The 13,894-nt window shown below is 40.3% G+C and overlaps 1 protein-coding gene across 1 annotated transcript; it reads right to left on the reverse strand.

The window, feature by feature from the left end:
- Positions 1-3,176: 3,176 nt before the first annotated feature.
- APIP (APAF1 interacting protein) lies at positions 3,177-12,626 on the reverse strand. Its single transcript, XM_029086940.1, has 7 exons — positions 12,588-12,626; positions 12,002-12,102; positions 9,154-9,202; positions 7,780-7,897; positions 6,555-6,690; positions 3,845-4,012; positions 3,177-3,298 (listed from the first exon to the last, which is right to left on the reverse strand). Exons 1-7 carry the CDS (start codon positions 12,624-12,626, stop codon positions 3,199-3,201), a joined length of 711 nt encoding a protein of 236 aa, XP_028942773.1. The 3' UTR covers positions 3,177-3,198.
- Between the last annotated feature and the right edge of the window lie 1,268 nt (positions 12,627-13,894).

Consider the following 13,894-nt stretch of genomic DNA (forward strand, 5'->3'; position numbering starts at 1 on the left):
CCCTTTAACAGCTCTTTAGTTGATATCTGACTGACAGGAATATTTGAGACCAAAGCTTAGATATTGCCTGGTGAGAAAATATGAAGCATCCCAAAATTTGAAGGTGAGGGTACCTTATCTTAGTAGATGAGTACTCAGCAAGTTTCTGATGGCAGGTTGTTCTGTAATGAATCATTCCTGTGGAAAAAGAACATCAGTTGAGGTCTTGATGTCGTCTTTGACAGCCGCTGTTGGTCTGGCAGCAGCAGATGCTGAACGTGCTCCCTTGCGCAGCACAGACAGGCTGTAGCTGCTACGAGGATGTGGAGATAAGAGGGATCTGGTTGCTGACAAACTGGCAGGTTAGCAGAACTACACCAGCCTGTCACGGCACAGGTGACCACATCTCACTGCCTAGAAGCAGCCCAGCAGCTTGGATCAGGTCAGCAGGCACTCAGCTTATGCCCTGATGCCTCACTGCGAGCGAGTGTTGTCAGAGCCCAGTGACACTGTTATGTGGGGACACAAGCCCCTACCAAGCCAAATCAGAATGTTTTTTGGCAGGTTCAGCAAAATGCAATTACCAGTAACTAGAGAGACCAAGGGCACATGCTGTGGGATAATCAGCAGTCTGACATACACAACTAGAGAAAAGTCAGTGCTCATTAACAGGTCGTAAATATAGTCAGTTTTGTCCTGACCTCTTGGCTTGGCAGAATACTTCCCACAGATGTCAGTTCTTTCAGAACATCCACAGCAACTGCCCATCCACAAGTAGCCGAGTAAGTCTGAAGAGTCATGCCCATGAAACGGGGGAAGCGCTGTTCTGCCGTCTCTGGCTGCAGCCAGCCCCTCCTTTGCCTCGAGGCTGGTTCTCCTCTGACCCACCTCCGAGTTCATTCAATGTACCAGGGGCTCATCAGGAAACAATAGAATAATTTTCTTCCTCCCACTCCCGCAGTACCTTTCTTTTGGGCTGAAGGGTTAATTCACCTCACAGTAGCTCCAGAAAGTGTCAGAGATGAGAGAACCAGGGAGAACTGTTGGAAAGGCATGGCCCCTAGCAGAAAACAAGGTCAGCTGGTGCTTACCCTGTCTCGGTTGGCCCTGGGGAGGAGAGTGGCAGGGCTCAGCCAGGAAGTTGGTCAGTCGAGGTTTAGACTGATGCCACTGGGGAGCAATTCCAGGCCATCTTGAAAGAAGACACTAAGATACATAAATATGTGAAACTGTATTTTAATGAGCAGTTTGATTAAATCTACCTTAGGCTGGCTAATCATAGGTCATAAAAAGCTAGTTTAAAGTTGTAATAAACAAAATATTATTGAAAGTGAATGAATTTAAAGAGGTAAAAACCAGACAAGACCCAGAGCAGTTTCTCAGTAACAACTTCCAAATGCACACTATAAAATTATGTGTTTTCGATTCATTATAATGACAATTAAGAGAATTTTAAAATACATATGCTACAGGTTTAATTAAAAAAAAACCCTATTAACATGGCATGAATTAATCAACAGTTTAAAAAATGCTTTAAACTTCCTACCTAATTTCTAATTAAGGGGTCGTCCTCACTTTTCTTGCCAAGGAGAAAAGCTACTATAACTTTCAGAAATGGAGACCTAGAACAAGTTAAATGATGTAGCAGCAGAGCGGGATCAACAAACACAGGTTGTTGAAACACAGATTTTTAAAGCACGCAAACAAAATGTCACATTAGCTCTTCGTAGCTTTTCTCAGAATCTTCTTTTGCATCTGAGTTTTCATTCCTCCTACTGTAGCATTTGACAGGATTTGTAAACAGCAGTGGTTGTTCAGCTTTTTTTCTGTTTGTTTGTTTCTTTTAACTCTTCTTTTCTTCTTGGATGTGTTTAACACTTGAAACTGAGGCTCACATCCATCCGTCAGCTGAGGATAAGAGCACCCTCTTCTGGTCTTAACAGTATGAGGCAGAATCCAGAACTCCCACCATCGTGTAAAGAAACCTGTACAGGAAAAACAAGAGAAAAGTGAAAATATTTTAAAACTAGGTATTTAGTCATAAGAAATAGGCAAAGGAATATTAATGCCACTATGTTAGCCCAACCTATTCAACTGTGGGGGCTGAGGAGCAATTTTAGAATGGTCCTTGTGGGCCATGAGGACACTTTGTGCAGGTGTGGTGGCCAGTGTGTCTTCATCCCTGTCTGTGGTGGCAGCACTCCAGGCAGAGACTGGCTTGACAGCAAGCCTCCTGTCCCACTGCTTCCTCCTGTCCCACTGCTTCCTCCTCTAGTGTGGGCATCAAGGCCAGTGATCTGCATACCTGTCTGTTCTGGGCTCATGCTGCCTGCGCAGCCATCCGTCACCTCTGCTGATGCAAAGGTGGTAGCTGCAGAGGATTATCTGGTGGGCCAACGCTGTGCAAAAAGTTAGCCTATCCTGTTTAATTAGACCACCAGTCTGGCCTAGCAGCTCCTTTATAACCTTAGTACTGGTATCTTTAAACTTGCTCAGCCTTTCAGGAAGACTCCGAAATGTTACGCTCCCACTGTGGTTTCCCATGCTGAGCTGTATGTTGCTTCCATGAGAATTGTTTCAGGGATCCTTCATGTAGAGTGCTGCCTGACTTTCACTTTAAAATATTTGTTATTAACACTTTCAAAACATTGATTATTGCTGTATTAGAAAACAAAAAGTCATGGTAATTTGTTGTATGAGGCAAACAGGTGACACTAATCAATGAAACTTAATTAAATTGCAAAAAGCCATTTCTGCTGAAGGGAAAACAAACAAAGCCAACAAGTAACAGCACTGAGATGGACTGAAATCACACCTGACCCTGCAGGCTGAACAAAGTGGGTGTTCGGGCATCTCTGGATAGCTTAGCTTACTAGACTGGGGTCTTCTTTCTCCTCTGGCTTTTTCTGGTAATGCTTGACACAATTTAGTTTTAAAAACCAGTAGTGCCCTGTGCTGTACATAGGTGCTAAAGTATGCACAGGGCATACGTAACTGTTAATACATATCATCTGTTTGCACTGTGTGGTAGAGGAGCATTACTTCAGGCGTAGACACAACTGCAGTGGTCATGGAGCGGAGTGGGGGAGATGGGCAATGCTGAAGTTTCCTGAGTGGGGAAACAGACTGAAGTGATGGTGTCATCTGTAGTCTGTCCCTCCAAACAGATCATCTCTACAGATAAATTCACACCTGAATGAATGTAAGTGTTGTTGTCATCTACAAGATCCCGTTTTCTCCTGCTGGATGTTTTGAAGGATCTAGCCCATGCTGCTTCATCTGCACAGCGATATCAAACAAGTAATCATAACACTCACACCTAAAATTAAAAAGAAAAACAAAGTGAAATGTAAAGTAAGGTTCAAGTCTTACCATGTTTTATGGAAATTAATAATTTTCTTCCTTGAGCTGTATATGCAATGGTCTGACTGACAGCTCTATTATCACTTATTTCCATTACTGCAGTATGGAAAGTGCCCAGCATTTTTGCTACATGATCCTGATATGCTGCATTTCCATCAGCAAATGAAGAAGTAAATTCCAAAGACAGGACTAGGGAAGACTACATAAACAGTGCTGGCAGGCGTCACATAAAAGCAGAGATTGCCTGCTGGTTTCGTATGAGGAGGCAGTTGTCCACATGAAAGGAAAATGCTGGGAACTCTATCAGCCAGCATTGACATGAAAGGAAAACCCAGCAGTGGAATCATGGATCAGCCCAGTCCCAAAAGCTCCCTGTACGTTCAGTGAGGCCAGAACGTAACGTTCTGAATTGTTGTCCATGGGTTGAAATACACGTGACATTAAGGTCGTTAAGATTTTGAGGTGTAATGGCAGAAGACACCGTATTCCTAAATTTACTCACATTGTTTTGGCTTTTTCCCATGTTTCTCCCCACACGTAAACTCCGTGACGTCTGACCAGTACGGCACAGGAGTCTGGGTATTCTTCCATCGCACGCGCCATTCGTTCCTTGAGATCCTTCTCTTCTGGCGTGTTCTCAATAATGGGCACCACTAGTGTATCGTTATAGCTAAAAGAAAAGTGAATGTTCATGTATTTAAAAAGAGGCTGTGTTTGGATTACGAAGCTTTTCCCCAAGAAAGAGATTCTCCTTTGTGTGAAGACGTTAATAAATTCCCAACACTAGTGATTTTATGCTTTTCTCTTGTGAGTCGCACTGTAACCTAAGAGCTCTCCGGAACATCTCTCACTCCCAAACGTATGCCCTGCTGGCAATACCTGAGCTACACTTGAGGCACAAAAAGAAAATAACACTTTAATGTATTAGGTGTAGCTGTTTGTTCACACATCACTTTGTAGTCAGGTCCCTTTACAACTTTTTTAGACTCTCTTCATCCTGTATTGGCATCACCTGCAAGCTTTATCTCAGATTAAATTATTTAAAAGAATCACATCATGAAGAAGGAAATGAAGCTGTTTGCTGGAGAGCAGAAAAAAAATAATTTAGGTAGTCCAAAAAGCCCCTGGAAATAAGATTGTCCTGCTAAGGCATATAAATAGAAAGTAGAGTCAACACACGAAAAATAAATTCTCTGTGATGGAGTCATTGGTGGGCTATATGTGATCTCAAGAGAGCCTGAGAACCCCAGTTCCAAAGGCAAGATGATGCATGTTACTCAGTGGAACTTGCCTCAGAGTTTCTTCTGAAGGAGGACTGCGATATTTGGCATTGTTTAAACCTTAATTAACACTGGCAGAAACTTGTTTAAATAGTTTTAATAAGTCCCCAGTTCAGGTTCAGATTTATCATTGAGATCACATAGATATTTCATAAGTGCATGCTACTTACTTTTATAAAACACAGAGAGAAGGCAATGGTAAAAATGATACAGCTTGTACTTCAAATCAGATGTTCAGAAAATTAAAGTCTCATTCAGTGTTTAATGCTGATGCTTTCCCAAGAAAGTCTATAAAAATAGCGAATGAAGAAATTAAATGTTTTTTGTAAGTTTACTTTGACTCTTATGTATTCTGGTCATTAAAACTAGATCTGGAGTGTTTGGTCCTGGTGAGGCCACATGAGCTGAGGGGCTGCTTTCCTGGGTTCTGCTTTCTACTTGGATGTGAGTTTGGAAGCAGATAGAAATACCGTAACTAGTGATAACCATGAGCTTTTTATCAAGAACTCCTATCTATAAAACCCCAAGAGGACTCTGAATGAGTTAAATAATTGCTGTCTCTTCAGTTTCATTGAGATATAAGCAGACCACATTTAGCCAAACTTTCACCTAAAATATCTTGGGACATTCTGAGGCTTTCAAAGCTATTCACTACAGATCTAGTTCTCCTTCTGCTAAAGTCAAAGGTAAAGCTGTTCTGGCATCGCTGAGATCATACTTAGGCCAACAAATACCGTTGATTATCCCATCTGTAGCATGTTCCTGGATAGCTTCCAGAAAAGGTTTATGTAATTGGAAACAATATATTGTCAATCTCTCTCTGTTTTTAAAGATCCCATTCTGTACTACTGCATTTCTCTTGAATTCAAAGGGGAGCCCTGTGTGACGCGAGACAGTGGAGTCAGTCTAGTATGGATCAATATGTACTTAGGAACCATGTCACCTGCAGCTTTGATTTCTTTAGTTTTCCTGGTAAATTAACAGGATGACACGGAACAACATTTAGGAATGTTTGAGACTTCAGAATGCATATCCCCTCCAAAAAAATTGTTGTGGCTTTCTTTTTTTCAAACCAGTGTTGTTAGACAATTCAATGTAAGGGCTGTATTTGCCACATTAAAAAACAAAATGCTAATGCTGACAAGAAGATAAAGCTAGCAAGTCAACCAAAACTGAATAAAATATGCCCAGGTGTAAAATCTCACGCCAGACGTATGGCTTGCTCCCTTGCCAAAAGGCAATAGTTAGTTACAAAAAATAACATCAGAAAGAATTTAGCATTTCAATTTTTCATCTAATTGTCACATATTATATAAATGTTTGTGGATCCCAATTCAGCGCTCTGTGGGCGGAGTCCTCAAAACAAGCCATCACACATAATTTGGAATAACTCAGCACTTACCTCAGAGCTCATCCTTGAAAAGTAATCATGTTATCTTTAATGAGGTGTTTATTCTGAATTTTCTTTCAAAGTCTGTCAAGTCAAATCTGAAATCCTCTCCTCTCTTAATGTGTTCTAAACTAAGCACAGGCAGTGATAAGTGAAGTCCACCCCTATGTAGTTTGTATGTTATCAATAGAACCTAATGTTGGTTGGCTCCAGTTTTGGTTTAACATCACGTAGATGTGTTAACATCTCTGTTCCTCAGATATCTGTCAGGACATAGCTCTGTATTTGGTTCGTTTCTGTAGCCCAACAAACCACAGTAGGCTTGACATTACAAGATTTTATCTCAGATCTTTTCCATAGGCTTGAGACCTTCTTAGGGAAAGCCAATGACAGATCTATTCCAGAGGTCTTGTTATTTCTTATTCCTAAGGCTTTATATTACACACGTTAACGCGCATAACTCAAACGACTTGTCATCTATTTACATTGCTGAAAAAAACCAATCAAATAGCATGCTGCTTTTCTTAAATATAGAGAAGTACCGGTAGTAGCCTCCTGAAGTGCACTTCTGGATGCCTTTTATCATCTCCTGATGGGTAATGCTGAACTCACTCCCTGGGTACAGAAGGGTAGCCATGACAGCAGCCTTGGAATGAGTGTGGATCACTGCACCTGCCCCTAAGGAGAGAAAAGGAAGAAAATGGTCTATTTTTAGAATTCATTTAAAAATGCATGTTAAGAACATTTTATTCATATCCTTGGATCATTTTCTTTGGCTAGGCATCTTTGCAAATGGTGATCTACTGTATTAGAGGAAGAAATACACAACAAATTATCTCATACAAAGGCATGAGATAATCATGGATTGCCTTAGGACACTACTGTCAACTTTCAGTTAGTGACAAATTCCAGCAGAGAAACTACTTGCACAAATTCAAGGAGAAACACTGCTTGTACTTTTCTTTACATACTGCAATGACTGAAACACTCTGATAATTTTATCAGAGTTCTGAGATTCCAAAGAATTCCCAAACTTACTGCAGAGACAAAAGTTTAAAGATTTTTTACTTTCTTTTTATGCTAATACTCTTCTTTGATTACTCACGGATCCTCTGAAAAAAATATTTATTGTTATCTTATTGTGTTATGGTGGAATGACAGGTAGACAGTAATTATAATTTACTTATGAAGTTGCAGTGTTGCCAAAAATATGAAATGAGTTTTCCTCGGGTACGCATTTAAGCTTCTTGTGCAGGAAGATGAGAAGAGACTCCCTAAATCCTTTCTAAAACAACAGTTGTAAATCTTACAGAAGAGCAAAAGCTCTCTATTACTGTCCACCTGCAAAAGACAAGTTTCATACTTTTTACACCTATCTGTAATTTACAACGTTTGATCACAGACAGTGGTTGTAAAAGGATCTAAAATATAGTTGCTGAATAGGCAAAACTTTTGGTTTTGGTAAACTGCTGTAAATTCCCCAGCTCTTCCTGCAACCTGCTAATACACTGCACTGAAAACTAGTGCCGAAAAGCTGATGACAGGTACAGCCAGATGGTAAGGTTAAAATGTAAGTGACACTCACAGGATGTTACCACGGGTTACCCTCCATTGTACACATTCCTTTGGAAATCAATTTATTTTATAGTTTCCCGTTTATTTCACTGTAACTTCCATGTATGAAGAACATGTTATTGCATTTCAGTTTTGTGAATGTGTATGTGCAGCGTTCCAGTCATCACTGAACTAAAACCATTTGTCACACACCTCTCATGGTGTAGGCGTTCATGAAAAGTGGTGTGCACTGGCTTTTCTTTAGTTTCTTGTGTGGAGGAGGACCACTGATGTCCTGTTCGTTCATGTCACAAACAAACATATCTTCTGGCTGTAAGAAAGAAGAAATTATTTTGACCAGTGATGACTTGAATAGCTTTGTTTTCCTTCTAGGGAGACAAATATATACAACAAATATTTAATACAGAATGTGATTCTGACTTTGTAAACACACTACATTTATTCTAGCTCCTAATACCACTTACTGACATTGTGTATTGTGAATTAATATTAGGTACCCTTTTTATTCAGACTGCTGCCAAGCAGATATTTGTAAAACTAAAATTTTCTCAGAAGGCAGACGGCCTGTGTCTAAATAACAGACAACAGATCAAAAGGAAATGAAGTAACTGATTCAAAAAAAGAAATGCAGATGTACTTCTCCTTCCCCCCTTAAAGAACCAACAAAGGATGTGAACTAAATCTACATATAATATACTTAACTTGTAGAACTATTTTTTTAAACCTTGCTTTGAGTAGCTTTACATGAATGTTACCTTTGCATCAATCAGCTACTCACAATCATACAAGTAATTGTTCAGGGCAGCACCAAAACCTTCTTCTGTAATGTCATTTTAAAAACCAGCAGGAAATACAGTTGTAAGGAATTTCCTTACTCACTGCGCTCAATCTGCTGCTACTGCTGGCAAAGAACAGACCATCAGGGTCTTGTCATGTTCCGCCTCTGCCTTGCTAACCTCCCAGCCAGCACTGCTGCGAAACCCCACGTTCCTATCAGTGGAGAGATTCCTCTCACTTCTCACTGTATTTACCCTCAGATCTAGAAGACAACAAATCTTTTCCACATATTCTATTCTAGGGGAGTTCCTGCTGCCATAAAATAGTTTACATTTACTGTTCTCCCCTCCACTTTTTTTTTTTTTTTTTTGGAAAGGAGGCAGATAGAGGAGGTGACCTCTTCACAGACAGAGTCCATGTATTTACAGAGGGATGAGGTGTCAATGTTAATTACGTACGTGTCACAGTAACTTGGAAAACGGTAGCTGGACAGCTCTAAAGCCATTCAGGCTTGCCAAAGAATAAAGCTGCACTTGAGTGAAGTTCAAATCTCAGTCTTTTGTGCTAATTTAAATAAGAGAGAACATCAAGACTAATCTGCCCTGGCCACTGAAACACATGCTGGCTTGCCAGGCCAGTGGAGTACCGGGAGAAATCCTCCGTTGTTTCAATAGTGCTGCCAACAGTACAGTGAGTTTCTGTCTCTACATAAGGAAAATGGAACTCTAAACAAAGGTACTTTCATCTGTCTCAAGATGAGCTCTGAGCTAAAAACACAGTTCAACGTACCTGTATCCTTTCCTTTTGGACTCCTGAAGGAGCGATGTAGATTTCATTCCTAGGAAAAGTCACAGACAGGAGGATTGATAAACACAGGCTTGTCCAGCTGCACCCGCTCCACTGAAACATGCACATCACCAAGGGAAACCCCTCGTGTGCAGGGCCACAGCTCTGCTTTCAGCCTGACAGGAGATCTGAAACGCACGTAGGAAGTGCTGCCTTATTTCTCCTTAAAATGAAAACACAGCCTCACCCTGCAGTAATTCCAAACTCAAATCCCCAGAATTCAGAGCAAAAGTGGAACAAGAGAAATCACAAGCAGATACTGATTTATGACAAAACAGGTGATAAAACTATTACTTAAAAATCCTCAGACTACCTATAAACAATATTAATGATCTGTAGTATTCTACAATGGAAATATTTTTGTTTTTTCTTATAACCATGTAGTTTAGGCTTTTATTGCACTTATATATTAATATATATCTATAAAAATAGATTTAAATTAAAATGATTTTAAGATGGTATCTGAAATATTTTCAATAATAGCAAAAAAAAATCAGATTATCTCTCCCATTTGTAATCACTACTTGGTTTCAACAGTAATATATTAAATTCAGGAGCATAGAGACATCTAGTGAATAATTAGTCAAGTTACAGATACATTTCCTAAGGACCACGAGATGTTTGTATTTCTGGAGACGAGCACTTAGAAGAGCAGTGGAGCTGGGGAAGGGTCTGGAGCACAAGTGTGCTGAGTTCCCTTGTGGCTGAGGGAACTGGGGGTGTTGAGCCTGGAGAAAAGGAGGCTGAGGGGAGACCTTGTGGCTCTGTGCAAGTCCCTTGGAGGAGGGTGGAGAGAGGTGGGGGTCGGCCTTGTTGTGGTTTAACCCCAGCGGGCAACTGAGCACGACACTCAAAGACATTCAGGCATGGCACCTGGGGACTTGGTTCAGTGGTGAACTTGGCAGTGTTGGGTTTATGGTTGAACTCGATGATCTTTCAAACCTAAATGATTCTCTGATTCTAAATCTTCCAAAAATACAACTTTTAAGATGATGTATCTGGCAGGGGGATTGGACCAGATGATCTTTCAAGGTCCCTTCCAATCCCTAACATTCTGTGATTCTGTGTGTTCTTCATAGTGGTAAAATGACTGTGAAGCATATCAAAATGTGGCTTTATAATATTTGTAATTTTTAAGGTTCATTAATTAACACTGCCAACATTGCATCAATTGAGTTTTAATTCCTTTGCATGAGTAAGACGACTGAGAGCACAACATAGTGAGAATCAAGTGGTAATTCAGTTACTAATGAAAGACATTCTTTTTTTCTTAATTTTCTTTTTTAGAAATTAATCACAAAGGGAAAATCTGATGATGAAATACAGCCTTTGAAATACAGGACACCTGTCAAAGAATTCTGGATCCATTTTTAGTATGCTATCCCCTGTCCAAATTGGCATTTTTATTCCTAGTAGCTGACACTAACTGCACAGGAAGTAATGCTGATCAGGATTAGCTGGTAAGACCAGTTGTTTGAATTTCAATCAAATTCCAATTGTTCCTTCACTGTTTCCTATGTAACAACTCTAAGCTAGTCTGATCTCTGCCTCATGGCTATTAATTTGGAAACACAGCTCCTGTTACCATAGGTGTAAAACAGTACAGCCACATAGATTACTGTTCCCAGACCGGGTACTGTGTCGGTACCAATGCAAAGCCGTGTTCTGGGGTAGTCAGAGCAACCAGGTTGCAGAACTGTGAGGAAAACTGCACTAGTATGTTAGTATAGCCCCTGCTGACACCAGCTGCCTTGCCACAACCAACATGAAATGCACTGAAATGACAAAGAAAATAGGCTATGTTTAGCTACTGATGAGAAAATGGTGCTAGAAAGATCTTTCCATAGACAAAGAACTTTAAAACCAAGAATTAAGCCTCTTCTGATTCCTCCCATTATTACTGCTGTTGCTTTGCTTGCAGAATCAAGCACGGAGGTGAAGTGTCCTGCACAAAGCCATTAGAACAGCACAAATAGCAGCCTTCAGAGCCTTTACTTCAGACAGAGATCTCTCTAATACATCTGGATAGCAATGGCTGCTTTTTTCTGTCAGAAAAAATGAGAGGTCAGACACTTTCAAGTTAGAGTGTCACAGCACCCTGCGACTGGGGACAGAACTACAGGCACTGTGCAGGGTGCTTTGCAGAATGAGGACCTCTCTTTTTTCAGTGGCCACTGAGAGGAGCTCTGTCTCCATTAAGAACTTGGAAAGTATGAAGAGGGGAAGACTTTGCAAATTAAAAAGCAAAGTGGTGTTCCTTAGCAGTGGATACACACAAAAATTGTTTTGCTGTCGCCTGTCCTGCTTTAATTAGACATTACAAGAATATCTCCTTAGAAAGTTATCTCAGTAGAACAGTAATTTCCTTCTTAAAGGAAGTGTCTTTCCTGCAGAGTGTCTAGGGTGGGATTCATCTCATCTAACCACAGGCATCTGAAAGCCATGTGCCTGCTGTAACCCCCTCTAAATTCCAGAGTCAATGATATGAAAAAGAGGGAATGCGTTGTTCCTTGAAGACAATTCACCTACCTTAAACAACGATAAAGGGACAGAAAAAAGTCACCCTCAGAAGCTGGCTCTCTCCATTGGAGGGACTGCAATGATTAATTCAGACCAGCCACCTTCCTTCTTTATGGTTACCTTGGGTGTACAGGTCATCTCCCCCTCTACCTTCTTACTCACTCTGGACTTTCAAACATTTTTCATGGAACTGAAAATTCCTCATCAACTATGAAACACAGCCACCCTCTGTCTCTCACCATCACTTTCTTTCTCTTCCATCTTTACTTACCCATGTTTCAAGCTGATTCCTCCACCAGTTCCTGTTACCCAGCCTAAACCATAAAACAATCTACAAAGCTCTGGGATAAGATTTCTTGGATGTAACTTCTCCTAAAAATAAATTAAAGAAATAAATTTAAAAAACATCAGGAATACCACAAACCTAAGAAATTCAATTCTGAAATGGTTGTGCTTTCACATTGCAGTACGGCAGTCTAATTTGTGCTTATGAACTTCAGTTACAAAGTGACTGTGCGTTTGCACAATGCCTGTCACACTTTGCAGGGGCCACTCACACCTTGAGACAGACAAACGAAGCCCCCAAATGAAATGCATCTCGGATTGTCCTTCACAGGATAGGGCTCCTCGCAAATCTGTTTGAGTGCAGCGGCCAGGTATTGCACCAGCGAGATTAAGACATAGGCTACTGCCATAAAAAAGAACACTGAATGCACCTAGCGTTATCCATGCTCAAGAACTTTTCTGAATTGAAACTGAATCAGTTTTCTGTAGGTTTATTTCGCTTGATTTTCAAATTTCAGTAGAACAGACCTTAGTTCTGTTATATAATATTCAGACATAGCAGTCAGCAATACCACAGAAAACACTGGCAGATTTTTGGATGAACTTCGCATTCCGACGTTTTTTACAAAGCGAGGTTACCTCTCTCTCAGGCAGTTTGGCAAATTGCATTATTTAGGATTTCTTTTGGAAAGAAACTCTTACTCAAAATGACACCATTGCCTATTTCTATCCTATGGACTACAGTGGTATTTTTCATTTCAAAGATAAATTATGTCTCTTTGACTTTTGGTTGAATAATCTTATACTAAACAGGTTTATATTGCTACTATTGACTGAATGCACACAGCCCTAAAACCCCTAGATTATAACACTCCTACAGCTGTTTCATATTTTCCCTGTTTGATGAATCTAGACACACAGGGGAGAACGTGAGTGCTTTTCACCACTCGAAACAGAGTTTTTAGAAGTCCAAATTGAGAAGCTACTTTCCTCAAGAACACAGGGAAATAAATATAATCAAGGAATTTGGAATATTTTTCTGAAGAACTGCAGGATTATAAATCAATCCTCAGCGTTTAACAGTATTTTTCCAGAATCAGTAGATACTGGTGATAACCATTAACTATCTAAACAAAAATATTGCCATATTTCGTATTTAAAATTACTGATAACAAACACTGCAGTTCTTTCCAGAACTAAAAGAGGGTACTTGCTGTAGTAAGCCTGGGAGTGAACATGTGTGAAAGCAGCAGGCAGCTCAGCAGGATTACTCTGTCAGATCTCAATCACCAGTACTTTTACATTTGATTTTTAAGTTGAAATACAGATGCCATTGGTTATCTCTTCCTTCACAGCTGCAACTCGGGATCTGGCCCACTGGTTTCCTGAGACAGCGAACATGAACACTTGGTGCTGGTACCACCTTCGCCCGCGTGTGGTTAACACGCTGTCAGGCGTGAAGAAAATCTCCACAAATGTCCATGAACTAAGAGAAGTGACTAATTTTTCAGTCCATTAAATTATTTTTTTAAAAAACAAATTTGCTGGTCAGTTTTTAAACAGAAACTGAAAGTATTCCCTGAAAATTTAGAATATTTCCATCAGTCAAATATTTTTTTAAAAATAATTATTACTCTATTCTGCAAGACTGTGGTTGCTCAAGGAAAATTAGCTTTTCCCTATTTTTATTATTTCAAATTACTGTACCTAATATGACTTGAAAACTAACCAAACCAAACCAACCCCCCCTCCCAGCTATCAAACCCAGAAGCACAGGCGGAGCTCACGTAACGGAAATGCGGGTGGGCTCGGGCCGCGTGAGGGACAAACGCGTCGGTAAAGGTTTGGGGGATACACGCTCCCCCCGCCCAGCCCCGGC

The sequence above is a fragment of the Antrostomus carolinensis genome, unplaced genomic scaffold (genome assembly GCF_000700745.2).
Source record: "Antrostomus carolinensis isolate BGI_N321 unplaced genomic scaffold, ASM70074v2 scaffold9729, whole genome shotgun sequence".
Taxonomy (NCBI): domain Eukaryota; kingdom Metazoa; phylum Chordata; class Aves; order Caprimulgiformes; family Caprimulgidae; genus Antrostomus; species Antrostomus carolinensis.

Coding starts and splice junctions, on each gene's coding strand:
- APIP (XM_029086940.1), bottom strand. CDS start 12,626: ATGCGAAGTTCATCCAAAAATCTGCCAGTGTTTTCTGTG. Junction 12,103..12,587: donor ATCTGCCAGTGTTTTCTGTG/GTATTGCTGACT, acceptor ATTTATTTTTAG/GAGAAGTTACATCCAAGAAA. Junction 6,691..7,779: donor GAACGCCTACACCATGAGAG/GTGTGTGACAAA, acceptor TTCTCTCCTTAG/GGGCAGGTGCAGTGATCCAC.